This window comes from Venturia canescens, chromosome 9 (genome assembly GCF_019457755.1).
Source record: "Venturia canescens isolate UGA chromosome 9, ASM1945775v1, whole genome shotgun sequence".
Taxonomy (NCBI): domain Eukaryota; kingdom Metazoa; phylum Arthropoda; class Insecta; order Hymenoptera; family Ichneumonidae; genus Venturia; species Venturia canescens.
Window position 1 is genome coordinate 17,752,916 of NC_057429.1, and position 20,182 is coordinate 17,773,097.

The 20,182-nt window shown below is 44.5% G+C and overlaps 1 protein-coding gene across 10 annotated transcripts in view; it reads left to right on the forward strand.

Annotated features, from left to right (window-relative positions):
- Nucleotides 1–20,182, forward strand: part of ab (abrupt) — a 62,361-nt gene that overhangs the window by 27,809 nt on the left and 14,370 nt on the right. For 8 of the 10 annotated variants that reach the window (XM_043427691.1, XM_043427696.1, XM_043427693.1 and 5 more), the window contains exons 4-7: nucleotides 5,644–5,880; nucleotides 6,073–6,279; nucleotides 6,599–6,764; nucleotides 6,874–6,927. In XM_043427691.1, the coding sequence (XP_043283626.1) occupies nucleotides 5,644–5,880; nucleotides 6,073–6,279; nucleotides 6,599–6,764; nucleotides 6,874–6,927 (664 nt within the window). Of the gene's footprint in view, nucleotides 1–5,643; nucleotides 5,881–6,072; nucleotides 6,280–6,598; nucleotides 6,765–6,873; nucleotides 6,928–8,078; nucleotides 10,940–20,182 lie in introns of those variants that run through there. The other 2 variants (XM_043427700.1, XM_043427698.1) reach the window with 2 other exon arrangements.

A 20,182-nucleotide genomic window follows, 5' to 3' on the forward strand; every position in this document is an offset into this window, starting at 1 on the left:
AAAATGTTTATACTCGTTAAAGAAGCACTGGATAATACATGACTTTAAGATCGCGCGAGCAGGCCTCGATGCGGAATCATGACCGTCAGAAAAGTGCGAAGAGCGAACAGCATCAGGCTCCAGACGGTTGAGTTATTCCGAAAATTCTCCGAACTGAGGAATAAAGTTTCGCGAATGTGTCGATTTCCGGTATGATGCGGCGGGCGACGGGAAAGACGATAAAAAAATTCGAGCCGCACACTTTACATAGGCTGCGTGACCGGAATTGAAATCGATGAGAATAAAAACAGAGTGTGGGGGAGACGCGTGAATGAAAAGTAGCATGGAAATGAGTTTTATTCGCTGAGAAAAAAAGGGAGCGTTCGACAGTTGAAATGATTCTATTGATTCTCAATAGTATTTCGTTGTTTCACGTTCCTTTTTCCTCGATTGTTGCAACAGTCGACGAATCATTATCCCTTAAAATAAACATATGTTTCGTAGCAGCTTAAATATTCGATCTCTCTTACTCGTTTTCTTCAACTCTCGTTCTCCTCGGCGAGACTAATTAAGGCCACCTCGTGGCTCCTGGCGAGATGAGCAAACGCACACTCGCGGCGGGTGTGTCTCCTCGAGTTTAGAACTCGTTGCCCGTTTCTATATCGAGTGCATGTGTGCTCGTCGCTGCACCGAGAGCCAGAGTCTCGTCTTCCCTCGGCTCTATAACTCGCTCTCCGCTACGTACACGTCGCCATCCAACTTCTCACTCTTTGCCTCGCCTCCCAGCTCCCGGACTGTGTAAAACTAGCATTTGGGCTCTGATTTCCGTCACGCTTCTCTATATACTCGGATTTTCCTCTTGCACTGCTCCCCCATCGCCGGAGAGCGCGAACGGCCGCAACCCCGAGCCTAACGCGATTATAATTGTACTCTCTACGACGGTGGACCAACTCCTAACACTGTTTTGCTTTTAAAACGAGAATTAGCTTAGGCGGAACGCAATCCACCGTGCGCTCGACGACCATCAACCTCTCGCTGTTGGCGAACAAACGCATTTTCTCGTATTCATTTAAAAGCCTGGCATTTTCATTCAATCGAATTAAGTTAGTTACGTAAAGCTCCGAAAGTCCCCGAGAGAACTATTTCATTTTCGAATACGCATCGCTAATGAAATTTAAGTCTTTACTTCGTTTTCGAGGCTCCCTGCTCGCGAGCCCACACGAGTCGAGTGCGACTCGGAGTTGCTTCTCGTTCGTAACTCCGCGGTATCCCGGAGTTCGCTCATTTTGACGTTTCCTTTCATCGAATCGTTCAGACTCGGAACTCACGCTGATTATCATTTTATCAATCTTCTTCCGAGAGACCAGCGACGAATTTCTGACAATGACTCCTAGAATAATGACGATCGGCTCGAGCGTAGTGCGGATTGATACTTGAGAGAGACCAACTTGAATCTTCTATTCTCAAAGTTGCTGCGATTCTTCACAATGATTATATTCGTCGTCGCAGCAGACGAATTATTGGGACGGCGTCGGAAGCATGGAGATGAATCGGATGTTATTTCTGTCATTGGGTATAATGACGAGGGCGAGGGGGAGGGGAGATTACTGAGAAACGCTCATTCGGTACAGCCGAATGCACGAAATGGCAAAGAATATTTTTTTCACATTTTTATATTCATGAACGCTCCCACACCGTTCCATGAATCTTCGTCTCGTTGGGCTTCTCATTTGTTGCTTCGTTCGTTTTTTCGCTTCTGTCGCTTCTCCATCTCGTCTACGTCTTTTGCTTCTCACTAAAATTTATTTCGAGCGCGTAATTCACGCGGCGCGTGTACCGAGAGAAACGAAAGGGCGAATGAGAGAACCGAGCATTAAGGTGGCTGCTGCTTGCGTGTATTTTTATCGACGGAAGTGCGTAGTCACTCGTCTCGCATTCCTTATAGCATTCAGTCTAGTATACACCACTGTACGGCCTGTCATTTCGATCCTTTCGATCGAACAACACACGCTTCATCTCTCTTTTACTATTTTTTATTTTTCAAGAATTCCCATTTCCCCGATCGTCTCAGTCACGCTTACCAATAACGCGCATCGCTCTTTTAATGCATTATTAGCATTTTTATTACTCTTTACATTTCATTTTGTAATGGAAAATATTTTCATTACCCATTACTAGATTTTTACGTCGAATAAATTCATGAGCCATCGCACAGTGCAACGTGTAATCCAAAAATCCTTTATTACCCCCTTACAGCGTCATGTGGAGCGTTAACATTTTTCATTACCCATCAAAAAAACTCATGCATAATCGACTTTTTTCATATTACCAATCTCGCGACCCTGAACTTTGCTCCGTTCGACCTCTTCGCGTTCGATTTTTTAACGAATGCTCTCAATTATCGAATAATTATACCAACAACGGTAAAAACAACGTTCGTACATAAAAATTTTGGAGCCGACGACCCCAAACTCGTTGTTGTTGTGCATGCCCATTTGGAATTTCCATGTTCAGGTTCGTCGCGAAAATTTCTCAGCTTTGGATTTTTGTGTCAAGAAACGTTGATTTCTAACGAAACGTCAAATATTGAGTAAAATTTTGAAATTTCAGTAGATCGAAAAAATGTAAAATGACTGTTACGTCTGTACAGCAGGCTTTCTCGGAAACGCGATTCTGAAACTGTGATATTTCATTTGACGTATCGATCCTTCCGACGTTCATAACAAGTCCGAGTTGCGCTTTTCCCATATTGCCGGAGTCGAAACGCGTGACTATTTATTATTATATTCATATGAGAACTCTCATTACTTCAATACGTCTCCAGAGTCTCGCTATGTTTGCGAAGCCATGACTGGCGAACGCCCGCGCTCTCTCGACTGCATAACCGGATCAGAAACCATGCAGTCGTATCTACTTTTCTACTTACGCTTTAGTTAGGGTGCTTCGCGTACATGCGAGCCTCCTCGCACGATCTCACGTGCTGTATAGACGAGTATGGTCTATTCCGAATGAGCGAGATGAGCGAGCTTGAAGAAGCGCGTGAAGGGGGGGCATTGAACGAAGAATTTTCGGAGCTTTTTTCCTCGGCTGAAAATTCCCTGTTGCTGAGCTGCTGATAGATTTTTTCGAGAGCGGAAAATCCTGGACGAAAAATAATTAATTTCGAGTGGAAAGCCTCGTACGTAATTGCAGAAAGAAATCTTAATTATTGGAAGCGAACTGAACTATCGCCTTTGTTCTGTGCAGTCCTGAGCACTCAATATAATTGAATTCGCAGCGTGTAACTCACCGCATTAATGCGTATTGGAACGTGGATTCAGAGAGGCATGCAATGATTGTTATTGAAGCTCGGGATCGAGCTGGCTTCGCGTCTCTCGATGAGCGAACCTCCGCTTTATAAAACATACGACAATTATATAAATCGAGAGAGAATACGTGACGACGAATTTCGTAGTTTCGTACACGCCCCAATGGAATCTCGTTATATCGCGAGAAAACGCTTTCTAAAATGCTTGGATTGTAATAAGGAAAGCCCACGTTGCTCGCAGGACCGGTTGATCGAGTAGCCGGTTCGTTAATTCATTCCCGTACACAGTGTCTATTACGTCTCGTATCTCTACACCTCGTACAAACTTTTTAAATTTATCCTCCTGCCGCCATTAGTGAGAAGTAACTTGTGTCGTGAGAGTACGCGAGATTTGATAAACATCCGCAATGATACATGAGCGATTCGAAGGAACAGAACAGCAGAGCAGGGCCGAAGAAAATCCCAACGATCATCTTTCTTTTCTTTTCGATCGAAGCAATAACATTTTATTCATTTAATTTACAACGAAGACGACTCTCAATTGAAGGGAATTCTAAATGATGATTAGGAAGATGATTTTTTAAATGTTCGAAAGGAAAATATATTTTTTTCAATTTCCTCCTCCTCATCCCGCACCTCGTCTAATTTTCGTCTCTCTACTTTCCGTCAAATTGTGCATCGACTCGTGAATGTATGCGGAGGCTCGATGTTGTCGAATGTGCAAATTTATCGCGGCGTTCCAATCAATTATTGATTGGATCCTTTAATCGCGTTACTTTATAATTGACAGAATGTCATTCGCTTGTCAGCAAGCATCTCGTTAATTGAATTAGTTAACATGTCCCTGACTCGGTTCCATCGCTCCCTTAATACTTCATCTCTAATTCTCTGTCTCGTTTCCATCCTCTAATTTCTGCGAACGATCTCCGCTTCGTTTGTATTATTTTATTCTGGCTCGCGGTGTCGCTCAGCCTCAATTGTATAACGTCGATAAGCAACAGAGTTTGCCCTTCTTGTATTACACTCACTACCGAATCACAAGCGTCCAAGTATTTTCGTGTCGTTGCTGGACCAACGAGAGAATTCTTCGAAGAATCAATAATTCGACGTCGTTACGATTAATTCACGGGGATTGAGCATCAGCTGTAAACTCGGGCTCGAAACACTTTCGGCTTGTTGTACCGTACACACGAATGTGTGATCGCAGTTGTTTTCGTTTTCGTGATTCAACTATCCGAATATTATAAATCTTTTTATCGAGGTCACAGAAAGCTTTCGTGTCATTTTTTACCTCCTCGTATCGTCGAATTTCACTCTCTTTTCTCCTTTTTTATGGGCGCGCAGTATCGTTTTCTACGAGCAAAGATCAACGTATGATGTTTCAGTAAATTGCTGTACTATTCGAAATCCGGCAGTTTTAAAAATGTCGCTTTTTATTCGTTATTACTCGTCGAGAGACTGTCGAAGTGAAATTATGCCTCAAAGATTGGCCTATTTATGAAAATATTCGGATATTCGTTTATTCATTTCACGGAGTTTCAAAACGAAATTTCATTTTCCTCAAAATCGAGATTCCGAAAATGTTATATTCATTCGGTTAACTCGCTTGGTCGATTACTCGGAAGTTAACAAAGATTTTGGTTACGCGGAGCGAGCGAGTGAGCTGCTCGACTGGCTCATTACGTAATTAATTATAATTAATGGCGTGACTGATAATTATCGAAAAGTTTCGTTGCTCGCTGCTGCGAAGTCCGTGTGAGTCAATGTGAAACTCTTGACTTGAAATTTCAACGAAAACTTCAATCTCGATTGCACACGTGTCCCATTTCCTGGCCAATGTAAATTACTCTTTAACGTGACCCCTGTACTCCAGTTTTGAATAATAGTTCGACTGGAATAAGTGCGCTGTAACGAAGCGAGAAATCTGAGCACGCGAGCGAGCGAGCGAAGCTCGGTTCGGCTCATTTTTTTGGACAATTTTTCATTTCGTTTTTTTTTCTCGAAACTTTCAACAGAGCACGCCTACAATAAATTCAACGATTGACTACCAGTTGAGAGAGAGAGAGTAAATTTACAGCCTGATATATAAGAGCTTGTCGAACGTAAGACGGAACCGGATTAAACGTCGCTCATTTTACTTCATTGCTGCGTGAATCAAGCGACGAAGTATTTTTTTTCTGTCAATTTAGCGTTGACTCATTTTCAGTTTTTAAATGCTATTCGTCCTCCGAAAAACGAATTCAATGAGATTATTTACAGCGGTATAACTCACACGAAAATATACCGTATTAATATGAATATTTATTATTGCTCTTTGCTTTATCGATTTTTCATGAATATTTATACTTATTTTTCAGGCTAATCCATGCCAGCATCCAATTGTAATACTCCGGGATGTGGCTTCGTCCGACATGGAGTCGCTTCTACGATTCATGTACCACGGCGAAGTCCACGTTGGGGAAGAAAAACTCGCAACCTTTCTCAAAACCGCCCAAATGCTTCAGGTCCGAGGCCTCGCTGACGTCAACGGGGGCTCGGCAGCCTCCAAAATTCCACCACTTTCCGCCTCCAGCGGGAACAATGTCAGTTCACCGGTAAGTTCAAATTCGACTCTTTTCAACCTTTCCTATCATTTTATTAAACTAAAATTTCGAGAAATCGTACCAATTTTCGATTATTCAAAGTTTTTCTTCTTTTCACCATTATTTTCCAACCAACTTCGTTTTTTTCTCCTCTTTTTTTTATTATTTTCGCTGCTACGATTTTATTTGCATTCGATCGTGAAGGTTACACCAAGAAATCCATGGCAGGACTCCGTAAGAGGAGACCTTAACGAGAGTGGCTTGAGTCCACCGCCACAAAAAAGACCAAGAAGTTATTCTCCACCTATGGGCAATCACGTTGAACAAAAGTCCGATCTCCAGGAATCTCTTTTGGGCCAGGCACTCGAAGGAGGTCCAACGATACACACGACACCTAACAATAACGTGCAGGTAATTTTGGCGAAGTTTCAACACCTCAAAATCGTGTAAACGTTAGAAAATATCTGGGAATTGAACTGGAACGAATTTTTTCCTCTCGACAGTGAATTTTAATTGGCAGTTGAATATTTAAACGCTCTTTGTTTTATTATTTTTTTATTTTCTCATTCGAAATTGCACGGCTGTGAAAAAGCGATTTTGCTAAAGCAACGAGTGCCAATTAAAAAGTGATCGGTGGACAAAAAAAGTTTTGAATGTGCGCCGAACAACGCGATGGATGAAGATCGAAGGGAGAAAATGGAGAAAAATAACTTTGGCATTTCCTGCGCAGGCACAGTCGACGGGTGAGGACTCGAATTCGATGTCGGATAACGAGGAGGACACGTCGAACAACGACGGTATGCTCAACTCCGTGAAAACAGAGCCAAGCGATATTCTCAATGATTCCATGGAACATCATCGCAGCACGTTTCCAGCGGCGCTTTTGGGTCTCCAAGGTAAAGTTTTTGAAAAAAAAAAAAAAAAAAAGTAATTTGAATGGAAAATTGGTGAAGAATTCGAAAGAATTTGCTTAATGACGCAAAAAAATGTGATTTTTTTTTTCAGGATTGATGCCAGGTCCCTCGGGAATCCACGCGGCGAATCAGGATCCAAACTACGGTGAGTGTTAACGAAGAAAAAAGCAACTTTACTACCTCGTATCTCGATCGGTTGGAAAAATGGAGATTTTTTGCAAACGGAATAATATCCAGCCATTAACGGTCATAAGCCCACCCCGACTAGTTCCTCCCGTCGTTCCTACGACTCTGGTCTCTCGTTGTTGCGTTGAATGCATGGAACTCTCGTACCTCTCACAGAATTCAAAACATCCCCCTCGCCTTTTCCTCCTTCGTAATTTTCCAGTTTTTCGCCTGTTCTCTCACCTTTTGCTCCCTTTGCCACGATCCCGAAGAACGGTGAGTAGCGCCTACGGTTATTATTGCAACGTACGATGTCAGACGAGATTTCGAATTCGGATTCTCGTGCCGTATAAACAGGAAAAAAAAACAGAAATGATTTATGGTTGAGATTCGAAGGGAGAAGCAGAGCGTTGAGGAACCTTAATTTCGGTAGTTTTTAAGCGATTCCTATGAGTCTCCGTGCCTTAGGGAGCCGATGGGAAAACCAGAGATATTACGATGAGAGTTAATTTGAAAAACGAAAAAAGAAACACGTCCAAAATAAAGCAGGCGCCTGTAAAGAAGGAAAAAGCTCGAAAATCACCGATTATTGCAATCGGCAATCGATAGCGCGGTTACACACACAAACACTCGGAAAAAATTGGCAATAAAGATATTTGAAATGAAAAGTAAACAAGCAGGAACCTTCAACACCGAAGAACCGACACGAGAAAGCAAAAAAAAAAACAAAAAAAAACGAGACAAATTCCATGATCTCTGACACAGGGAAAAGCGAGAATTGGGTTGGGTCGATAAGTGAATTGTAACCGAGACTAAGCAGTATTAAAAACGGGTCGAAAGTGGGGGCGAGGATAGATATAAATAAAAAACCGAGTGTGGAAGGGAGACCGCGAAAAAGTGATTGTGGAAAAAGAGAGAGGCAGAACGGAAAAGAAACTTACAAAAATAAAAAAAAAAAATACATGATGGAAGGAGAATTGATTAATAAAAAAAAAAAAAAAAAAAAAACAATTACAAAAAAGAAAATAAAAAAGAGAAAAAAAACGGTGGAAATGCGGAGCAGAAAACATTAGTGTTTAAGGGATCGTTCGAGAATTGCGCCGAGGACTGAAATTGGCTGGTGGGTTCCAGGGCGCTGGCAGCCGCCGCCCTCCGCTGGAGAAGGTTCTTGCTCGAGTTCTGGTTGGTTGGCAAACACCGGTGGTGGCACGTCCAGCGCAACGAGGAATGATCAGTCCGGAACCCATCCGAGCCTCGTATCCGGTAGCAAGCAGGATTTTTCGACCTCGCTATCTCTGTCGTCAGGCTCGACGACACTGACCCGTCTCCATCATCACCAGCAGCAGCAGCAGCAGCAGCAGCAGCAGCAACAACTTCATCTGGACAATCAGCAGCAAGGCGTAAGCGGGCTCAACTCTCTCAACACTCTCAACAGTGATCAGCTCACAGCGATGCATCAGAAACTTCAAAACAATCTGCAGAGCTTGCAACAACAGGTGACAGCTACCGGTTCGACGAGCTTGGTCAAAAGCACCACCGAACAGTTGAACATGATGCTGCAGTCGTGCGCGAAACAGCAAAAACACGTGAAACAGCATCAGCTCGAGTCCGGCATTAGCCAATTATTGAATCAGATAAGAGACCCTTACAATCACCACCAACAACAACAAATGGGCATCGTCGGTATGGACCTTAATGGCAAACCCAAATGTCCCGAGTGCGGTAAAATATATTCGAACAATTCGAACCTCAAGCAGCACATCGTCAACGTACATACCATACAAACCGAGTATATATCGTGCCACGTTTGTAACAAACAATTCAAAACTAAACAATACCTTCAGATACACTTGTTGTCGATGCACGGTATAAGAAAGAGAAAAAGTTACCCGGTTTACCAATCGGCCCAGACGCTTGCACAACAGTTGCAACAAGCTTCCAGCCACATGAACCAACAGTACGCACCGTCTGACAGTTGGCCCGACGAGAAAAATTGATACAAGTGATGGACCAAAGAACCGATCGGTTACCATTGAAACGCTTCCGACGCGCGACGTCTTTCTTCTGCTATTCCTCTCGTTCAGTTACTTTCTCTGGCTTGAATACGCGCTCGAGAGGGAAGTCAGACGAGGAACAACCGGACGACGGAACCGTGTGACAAAGTGGACAAAAAACTGCGTTTTTAATGTTTCGTATAGAGCTTGGGATCCCTGAGCAGGATCTTGAGCATAGAAAAATGCCGGATGATCGTTGTTGTTCGACGTGTAGATTATTCGATAGAACCAATGACGCCGGGACTCTTCTTCTTTTTTTTTTTTTTGTAAAACTCGTTTTTTGTGTGGTGGCCATTTTGCAGGGATCGATACGCGCGAACGATGAATAAGCCTGCGGTTATTGATCGGCGATAGAAAAATCCCTTGGATCCGCGCGGATCCAAGCGGGGGAGCTCCCTTAGATTTCGACTCGAGCTCTACGGAAGGAAGCAGGATCTCAATCGAGGGATCGACCGCTGGCTCTCGTTATCCCTTTACTCTCGGGAATCTCTTGCAACGATGAAAGAAAACGCGGATTTTCGAAGCAAAGAGGAGAATAAAGTTTTTGTTAAACATTTAATCCCCGCCCGCGTTTCTATCTCGTTGCGGTCATGCCAGAGAAACTACACAATTACAAGGAACGCAATTTAGTATAAAAGTTCCATTGGGATAGCACCGGATTTAATTAGACTTTGGGAAAGGGAAGTCGATAAATCATGACGAAGGGTTCGCCCGAACGTTTCCAGCTGCACACAGCTTATTTCTAACTTCAACAAAGAGGTGGAGCTTCCCGGTTATCTCGTAACGCAGGCTTAGCGATAATCGAACGGGATACGAACTCGTTTCGATTTAACCGGAGGCTCATTTCGGTAGACGGTGTCATATTTTCTTGAATTTTTTTTTTTTTGTTTTTTTCTTTATCGACGCGCACTCGTCGATTTCTTTTCGTCCGAGAAGAGGGTTGCTTCGGTGTACGTAATGTTGCGAAAGAGACTCGAGAATTCGAGAAATAAAAAGGGGGAGCGGACATTGCTAAAGAACGAGGAGTGATAGGGGAGCAAAAAAACAGTACTCGCTGTATTGATCTCGACGGTTCGACAAACAGTGTGCGTGCCTGTTGTATCAAAGCTGTTGCTCCTTTTTTCTTGCCTCTCTTTTTATATCAGTTGGCTTTACTTTCGTAACTCACCACATTTATACATCCAACCTGGCTCCATCAGCCACGGCACTTGAGTATTTCTCTCGTTTCCATTCGATTTTCAATCCTTCTCTCACTCTCTCACTCTCTTTCGCAATTTCGTTTCGCGGAGCTTTTTGCCCTCGCATTGGGTGCGCACATTGAGTAGTTTCGTGTGCCACGGACCAGACCAATCTGCTGGACGTGAACGGTGATATTATTCCTGGGGGATGAAACTGTAAATATATAGATATAGATTCCTTTTTCCGATCATCACGACCGCAATATTTTTTTTACTCTCGCGTTGAGGGCCATTTTTGCAGGTGCCGGGAGAGAGGGAAATTTTTGGGAATAAAAATGTATAAAGGTTCGCAGGGAAGAATGTAGAGCTAGGGGAGCGTTAACATATCGAAATTGAGATGCGTCGACTGACCGATTCAGTTCTTGTCTTATCGTTGATTTCTCAAACTTTTATAAGGGCGATAATGCGTGGTTAATTTAAGTAAATAGTTGCCAAAATCATATTCTATTTTCATATTTAATGTAATGATTTATTTAAGGTGTAACATAGAAGTTTCAATCGTGGTAGATCCAACGAGAACGTTTGAATAAAAGTGAAAGTGAGAGAAAACATTGATTGACGCGTAAAGACGTAAGTTTTTATGAAAAAAGATGAAAATATCGTGCGTCGCTTTATCTTTACGAATTTTACGATTGATCGATGATTTCGAATCTCGAGGACGACGCCAACCGAGTGAAATTGAAAGCCTGGAAAAGTCAAACGTTTGTCTCTTTTCGTCCTGCTACGCTTTTTTTTCTTTCCTTTTCGCTCGTTTACCGAAACACGCAAGATCCCGAGGAGAAGAAACTTCGGGACTTATCCAATTCCACAGCCGAACGTTTCCACGAATCTCTACCATTTATCGTTCCAAGCCTCGCGCTGTGTCGTGTGCCACAAGACCCACCCTCACCGAACCCCTTCAAAAACCTAATGGATATTTTTCTTCGTCACTCCTTTTTCTCTCTTTTTCAACACGTTTTTTCCTTTCGAATATCCAAAGTGCTCGTCCTCACTCATGTTCGAACGTTTATTGAACGGATTTTCAGTCCAGTTGAATAATGAACGTCGAGAAACTGGGGAAAACGAAATTGTGACGTAAAATTTTGAACGAAATCTCGCATTTGTAGTATCGTCGACTAAAAACGCTTTCCAATCGTAAATTAACGAATTCCGAAGCTACAGAATGGACCCGAGCCCATTATCAATCGAAACATATTTGAAAGAAAAATTCCAATAAATCTTGTGCGAATCCTCAATTTTTCGAGTCTTTTCGAGGAGCCCCTACTCCCACGAAACGATGAAAATCTAACTGTGATCGTATTTGTATAAAATTGTTACTAAACATCGATTTATAAAGTTTGTTACCAACACGTCCAAGTTCCTTAATGGCGAGAGATCCGCAGTGAGGGATTGTTTAGTTTCTTCAGGGATAGAAGCAACTAGGATCGCGGATTAGGGTCATCCATCACCGGGGATTCGATCCCGATAAGGTTTGCTTTGGGTTCTTCTCCCTCTCGGTTCTCTTCTTTCGGCTCATCCACTGATTCCCATCTCTATTTCTGGCTCTGTCCAGTTCGCTTCTACTTTCTCATCCATTGTGGGTTCAACAGTGTTTGGGTGACGGACATGGCGAGGAATAAGAAGCGGACATAGGTTGGTGGAACGGAGGGAAAATCAGAAGCGTCGACTCGAGATTAGAGGGGGAAAAACGGCGTTGAACATTGCCCGCACGGACGGTTCTTAGGTGAACTTGTTTTTGCGTTTGTTCGTCGCTCGGAGGAACGGGGCGAGGGGGCAGTAAAACGCGAAGCTTCTCCCGGAGACCTTCGTCTCCATTTTTTCTGCTCTTTCAACTTTCCGAAGCTCCGAATCTCCGGCGAACTTGCAGCTCCATTTTTTCACGGTTTTCCATGAGAGTGCGTCGAAAGTTCATTCGATCGAACTATTTTACGATACAAAGTCCATTGGACATTCGTGACAGCGAAGCTTCGATTTATCTGTGAAAAGTTGATGGCATTTCAACATTGATGAGTCCGTTCGAACGCGGTGTATCCGAATGAAATTTTGTTTGCCTTTTCAGGCTTCTAATAGTTTGTATTCCAGCGTCGTTCTTCGACTTCTGCTCACCCCATTCCCCGGCCCTCGGATCCATTATTCTTATCGTCATTCTTTTCCAATTTATTCTTTTATCCGGCCATATCGATCGTAGCCTCTCTCTCTCTCTCTCTCTCTCTTCCTGGATCGAGCAATGGCTTCGGTAGTCTCTTCAGCCGAGCCCTTATCCTTGCGGATCTGGTAGCTTTCCATCCTCGTCTCTTCCTAATGACCGTGACGTTCCCTCCGATTTCCTCTCTCTCGCTCGGCGCCCCCTTCCTCTTTATTCATCCCTGTCTCACCAGGAAATTCACCCTACTCGATTAACGACCTAAAACGAAAGAGAAAGAAAATCGAAACCCGAAGACCGACGACGAAGGGTTAGGTTGTACGAAACCATTCCGAGACTATTTCAATCTCCCACAATTCATATTCGAACCGAAGGTCAATCGAAATACTTGAAATGGCTAAAAAAACTACTCCGAAGCATTGAAACGAAGTCCCTTCGTCGAATTATTGTTGTCACGTCGATTCGACGAAGCGAAATTCTTCCGTTGGCCTTTTCCATTCCCCAAGATTGAGTTTCATGCGACGATCCTCGCGAAGTTCATCGATTTCCCGGCAGAGCTTTCCGTTTATCTCCGAGAAGCTCTGAGAAACGTCAGCATTTTAAAAATGCACGGAATTGAACGCGCACACGCGCCGGCCACTTTACCAGTGGCTCGTAACACTCTGCGCACCCCTCGCGCTTCTCTTGCCAAAAAAAAGATTGATTAAGGGCGCGTTGCTTGAGAATGTACATGGGGTGTTACTCGGACGGGACGCACCAACGCAAACACGCACATCTCTGGGAACCCCTGCTCCTTCATACATGAGTGAGAACGGTGAAGAAAGGAGAGGAGGGTTAGCTTATATTAAAAACGTGACCAGACATAAGGGATGAAACTCGGACGGAGCTGCCGAAAAACGACCCTCGTTTGTGTGCGCCTCGCTATCTGCTCTCTTTCGAGTCTTCTTAACGCTCCTGGTCGATCGGACACGCGTTTTGCCTCCAAATGAATCGTCCGGAGCACACACGCGCGCGCGTCAATTCCGTCGGGAGAGACAGAAGGCGCTTGGCAGCCCTTATTTCGCTCAAGTTCAAACCCTCTCTTGCACCCTTTGCAAGACGCCCTCGAACGTGGATATTGCTCGAGCGACCTCTCTCGCCGCTCGGAGCTGCGATGGATCCTCGTGTAGGTTTTTTCGACCCTCGTTGGGGAAAAAGAGTTCGAATGTATTGGCATTTCGTGGATTTTCGGGAGGACCGAATGAAAAGAGCGGCGGGGGAACGAGAATGCAGCTTTAGCGTTTGCAATTCCAATCTCCCGATGTCACAGCGGCTTCTGAAATTCATAAAACAGCGTACAAACACGCCGCTCGAAATAACGAGAACGGCGGTTCTTCCGGTGGAACGAACAACCCTTTCGCGTGCGAAATCCAATTTTTTACGTGTAAATAAATGGCGAGGCTTTTGTTTGACGCGAATTGCTATCCCGCTGGGCAAGGTCAATGGCCATCGATTCGTGCAGCGTAAACACGTCGATGCGATGAAAAATGGGGGCTTGGAAAAAGAAGCTGTCGCTTTCGAAGCGAGCTCTCCGAACGTCTCGCCGCGAGTATATATCATCGTTACGCCAAAGCTTTGCAAGTTTGATTGAATTTCGAGAGTGTAGGCGAGTGCCGAGATAGGGATTCGTTGGGAGGTGAAAAAAGGGGTGTGGGAAATGGGCAAGTTGCCGGATGGCAATGTTACGGGTTTTACCTTCGGCGAGAGCTTTTACTCCTTCCCTCTCGCTCTTTCTTTTTTCCCACGATCTCTCTCTTCCTCAGGAACCACCCTTTTTCCTCTCCCCGTACAGCTCTCCGATTTCTCTATTTCCATCAATCGTTCGAGCGAAAAAACACTCGCGACACAGTCGCGATAAAATGACCAAAATAATTGCGTCTTTCTCGCCCTTATCCGTCAATCGTCACGTATATAAATAGACATGTTTAACGACCCTTCCTCCTTACAGTGAATTCTTCATGACGTCTTTCCTGATGTTCCTTAGGGATTTTTCCAAATTCAAGACCCTCTCAAACTGGCACATTCCCTTTTTCATATCTTTTCATCTCCGCCTACCGCTCTCACATTTTCCCTCTTCTCGTGTGCCCCAAGTCCGAGAAGCCTTTCCATCAATTTCACAGAACTTGTCACCCTTCTCGTTCGACCGAAACGAAGAATGACCTGATTTTAAACTCGTCGTGCGCGTGTGCCTCCCATCGCTTTAGGGCCGACGAACTTTTATTCTCAAATCCCGAAATTTCATGTCTTTGCATAACGCATTCGATGAGCTCGTCGAATTCTTTTTGTCGCGCAAGCGAGTCGTGTTTTCCTCGAGGTTCAGCCTTTTCGATGCACCGATCGAGGCATTCGAGGGCTGGACTGTCACTGGGAAGTTTTGCTCCTGGAAGCAGCTAATTGTCTCAGTTCCATTCTCGGTCCCACGTTTATCGCGAATGGGCAACAAAACAGATTGTTAAAAATGAAGTGAACTTGAGTCGGAGTGAGCTTTACAGATAGCGAAGGCAGCGGGCAGTCGAGCATTATTCTTTGCATCCCCTTATTTAGTGACAAATGATGGCGAGGTTGAAGGGAAGGGGAAACAAGGCGCACCGGAGGGAAGTGAGTTGGAGACGAGTGACGTTTAGATATGAGAGTTCGAAAGAAAAAGGAGAGGAATGTGATCGCAAATGAGATTTCTGATCTGAATTTAAAGCAACTGCAATGCGAGTCGTTTCATTCATAAATTTGCATAACTCCGAAGATCAAATGCATCGCGCGCGAGAAGAGAACGAGAGTAGTGTAATTCGGTAGGGCTCTCGACCGTCGGGGATATTTGGCCCGGGGAAAAAGCGGAATTTCCCAAGTGTGAAGAATTGGGTCTCGCTGCTCTCGAAAAAGAGGCTTCCGAGGGGAAAAATAGGGCGATTCGAGAGGGAAATTCAGAGATAGAAAAATGGAGGAAGCTGCATGTCGTATGGATGAAAAGAGAGAGAGAGAGAGAGAGAGAACGGAGAGGAGGAAAACGTAATGGAACGTGTTGTGGGCGAGAGGAGAAAACCTTCGAGGGTTCTGGGTGGGCTGCGATCGATTCTCTTGTGCAATTTCCCGCACATGTCCGCATTGATCTGCGGGAGAAAGCCGCGCGGCACTTGGCTCCTCACACGGCCACAATTCGACGCCGCCCACACCCTGCTTCTCATCACCGGGTGGCCAACGCACCAATTCTCCGACCTCTCTTCGCCTTCTCTCGCTCTCGCCCCATTCGCCCCCGTGGCCATTTCCTCGAGGCAACTATGTACTCCCAACTACATAAAGCTCGCACCAACCTCCAGTCATCCTAACTACGGCGATTCACCCTCGATTTTTCTCCAAACTCGATCCCCCCCGAACGTTTCGTAAACCGCACCTCTCCTGTCTCATTTTCTTCCCTCGATTCTCGCTCCAGATTGTCTGTACAGAATTACATACAGGTATACGCGCGCCGATACGAGCGGAACTAGACAGCCGTACAGCTTTTTCTTTACAACGCCCACGAGCTTCATTTTCTCTCCCAAGGAGCCTGTAGAAAAGAGGGAAAAACGGAGAGCGAGTCTAGGGCGGAGGATCGAGTGGAGAAACCGTAACACGCTTTTTCAATTCACCATCCCCAAGGACTCAAAATCGTACAGACAAGTGGGCAATCTATGTTGCAAAAAACAAAAAGTTGGACCCTTTTTTCTCTACGGTTTCGTGCATTCGTTGAAATGTGAGACGAAATGTGTAACGGGGAAAAAGGAAACATTCGGAATCTCGAAATTCAGGATACACTCGTCCAGAGTCATTGTTTCGGAGATGAAATCAAACAGAAAATGTTCGCTCGGTACGAGGCCTAAATCTCAGTGAACGAGGTTAACCCGGGATGAATAGCACGTGACATCGACGTCGCGAGTGCCGAAGAGGATTTCCTCTTTTTCTGGGGCCGAACATAAATAACTTGACTCGTCTATTTTTCCCGATCGTATATCTGATTTCGTGGATCAGATGAGAACGCGAATTCCTCGAAATATCGAAACGGAATTGGAGTCGTTGGACTATTTTAGAAAAACAATTCCCGTCTTTCCTCACTATAAATTGAAACCTCATTTTAAAATCATTTTCATAAATATAGAAACGGGCAGAAATACTTCATCATTTCGTGCTGAATCCGAAGGTTGTGTAAGTGGGATTCACGGTGAAGTAGCAGCAGCAGCACCAGCAGCAGCAGCAGCTCGTCTAACTAAAACGTTCGATCGATTCTCTAATTTCCTCCGGCCAATCAGGTCGTTCGAATCTCTCTTTCTCTCTCGCTCTTCTTCCGTCTGTCTCTCTTGTCGTGCAACCCAATTTATCGTGGCGATGCCGCTAATGGACTGGCGCAATATCACCCCTGGTCCTCTATCGAGTCTCCGTTCTCTCTTTGCTCTGCCCTCGCCGCCGGAATTTTCTCTCGCTCTCTTCTCTCTCCGGATATTCGTCCGTTCATCCAACTTGGCCCGAATCGTGTATCACTCTTTCCTCAGCCCCCCCCCCCCCCTCCTTTCTTGCAGTCTTAGAGTATTGACTCTCTTTGTCCTTGCACACGCACACATCGCTTGCGAGGAGCCTCTCAGGTTTCACTCCTTCGCTCCTTCTCCTCCTGCCCCCTCATTTTTTCGCGTGTTGTATGCAGACGATCCTGTCACTGACAGTGACGATCCTTCCAAATCAACGGTCGAACAATTTCCGGCGTTCGTAACCAATCTAACTTGAGTCAAACTCCGAGCCAAGTTGAACGGTTACAAAATATTCCGCTACGTAAATAATAGCATCGATAACTCGTGCGATTTCGAACCGTTTCAAAACTTTTGTCCGTTCGAGTAAGCTCGATGAACGCGTTCAATGATTCTTCAACGATTCAAAATTTTGACGAATTTTATCCGAATGCGACGAGGACGAATAAAATTTGGTACAGTTCGATGCTGCTTTTTTTGTTCGATATGAAAGACAGAACCGAGTGATGGGTTCTTGTAGTTAGGATTTTCCTCTTTATCCCAAAGTGAGCAAAACATTCGAATCGCGTACGTGGATCGTAGTCACAGTTTGGTCATCAGAGACTAGCTTGCTAAAGTCCATACATTTATCAAACAACGAGAAAGAAAAAGACCGGGGGAGGGGGGGGGGGGAGGGAGGGAGGAGAGAAAAAGAATTCAGGGCATACACATGGGATCGAGTAATTCCGATAGATTGGCTTCGATGTTTCCTACCTCTGACCATAAATCAGTCCGGACTTTCGATTCGCTCCGTATTTTTTTTTTTTTTTCCCCCTTTTCTTTATCTCCAACTTGCTTTCCGTGGCTTTCCTTCAGGCACCTACGCAATCTCGATCGCACCGGTTGAATATATTTTTTTTTTCTTCGAGCTGAGGGTAACAAAGCCAATTTTCCCTGGCTTTTTTACGTCCAACTTTGTAAAACGAAGACAAAAGTCGGTAGGAAGTGCAAGAAAAACTTGTGGAAAATAATTCAAAGTTATTGCCGAGGCTGTGAATTATTATAATTTCTTTTTTATCCTCCAAATAAACGTTTTCAAAAGTTCAGCAGTTTTGTATTTTTTTCTTCGTCTCACTTTTTCACTCCTCGTTGCGCTTTCGTCGGCGAAATAGCAGCGTAACTGCGCGCGTGTGTGTGTCTCTTTCTCTCTCTCTCTCTCTCTATCGAATTGCGTAACCGAAAATTTAAGGAAATGAGAAATAGACGAATTCGGGGTGGTTTAATACCACGAGAGTAGAAAGTGTACGAGAGAGAGGAGGAAGCTTTTGGTGTTAGAGATTCGTAGGAAAGATAGTCGCAACGAGGCGTAGTACAGGGTCGATCAATACGAGGGTTCTTACGTAGGTTTCTCCACACTATCACTGTCCTCCTCTCACTCTCTGGTCAACCTCCCACTTCTCTCAATTTATCACCGCCTCTCTCCCTCGTCTCGTCTTCCTCTCGCATGCAAGACACACCCTTCATCCGGCTTACTTATATCCTTCGCCTCCGTCCATCTTCTCGTCGATTGCTCGGACGGGGTTGCCGAGAGACTTTGGGATGAAAGGGTGCGAAAAAGTGAGAACGTATGAACGATCGTCCTCATTTTTTGTTTCACCTTTTTTCGAGAGTTGGCCCTCCGAAAGAAAGAAATCCCTCGTTAAAGACCGATTTTCGAGAGGGGCGAGAAAAAATATCTAACTTTTACCAGATTTTTTGATAGAAACGCGATTCAAACGAGCGTCGTTTTATGCAGACAACTATTCCTCGAAAATGAGATTTTTTTCCGTTGAAAAAAACATTGCTGAGCTGGTGCCACATGCATTTTATTAAGAACATCCATTCCGACCAACTGAATCTACTCGCCCTCTGCCCATTTTACACTTTATTCAGATTTATTTGGTTTTTTTATTTTTCATAATTTGTAAATATCGATGCAACAACTGGGAATAGAGCTTCATTCCAAAAGTAATTTAACGTAGGAATAATTCGAACGAAACTAATAAAAGTGCAAAAAGTCTACGATGCTCCTCTGGCTGCAAAATAAATACAGTGCCATCGAGAAGTGCGAGGACGTAGAAAAAAAAGTAAAAATAAAACGAAACGAATCGTCCGGCAATGACCAACAAAAAGACACCATCCTACAACTGGGCATGCCCTGAGAGTACGAGAGTTGTTTGCGTGAGTCTGTGTACGAATGAGTGTCGTGAAAATCCGGATGAATTGCGTGTGAAAGATTGGAGAACACGTCTCTGCTCACCCTCTTTCCTCTGTTCGTTATTTTCTTCTTTTTCTTCTTTGTTTTCACGTATTTACATATCTACGTATAAATATAATTCTCGTCGCGTTTGTCTCATCCCTATGAAAACTTGAAAAGTATCCTCACGTTTGTGCTTCAAAGTACGGGGGAGCGGGATAAGAAAAAAATGTGGAGGGCGAAAAACGAGCACGTGTCGAGTCAAATATTTCGAGAAGTGAGACAAAAATCATTGACACGAAAAAACTTGGTATTTTCAATGACCTCCAATTACGATTCGAAGCAAAAGTGGGATGAACGAAAATAGCGAAACGTCTCGAGCCTAACGAAGTTTAACGAAAATCGATTTTTAGCTTAATTTTTCTTTTATCGTTGGACCTCCTCAAGGTCGGAATTCGACGACGAGGGGGAGTGTGAGCTGAGGGAAGAATGTGAATTTTGTCTCTTGGAGACAAAATATGGTGACGATGCAGGTCGGTGCGAAAGTTTAAGAATGAAAGTGAGAGTGAAAGAGAGCGAGTGAGAGAAAGAGCGAGGACGAGTCGTTAGAATCCACTGACGGGCACGTCCTGGTTGTAGGATCGGTGATGCCGAAGAGGGAGGATAACGCATTGGTGACTTCATTGGGAGGAGCGAGCTCGAGCGAGAGTCAGGCACAGGCTGTGGAGAATTTCGCTCGTTTGTACACGGCCCTGAGACACGAGGATCCCCGACCCTTGTGCCGTTACTGCGGTCGTAGTTACTCCTCGCCGAGCAATCTTCGTCAGCACGTGAAAAACGTACATTCGAATTGGCCACCGCCTGACACGTGGCCACAGTGCAACGTGTGCGGGAAACGTTGCAAGACCAAGCACTATCTTATCAATCATCAGCTACAGGCTCACGGAATTCATCAACGTCCGAGTCTCAACAACCCGAATCACCAACATCAGCAGTCGTTACCGTGAAGACTTATTCTTCTTCGTGCTGCTGCTGCTGCTGCTGCTGCTTCCACAAAGC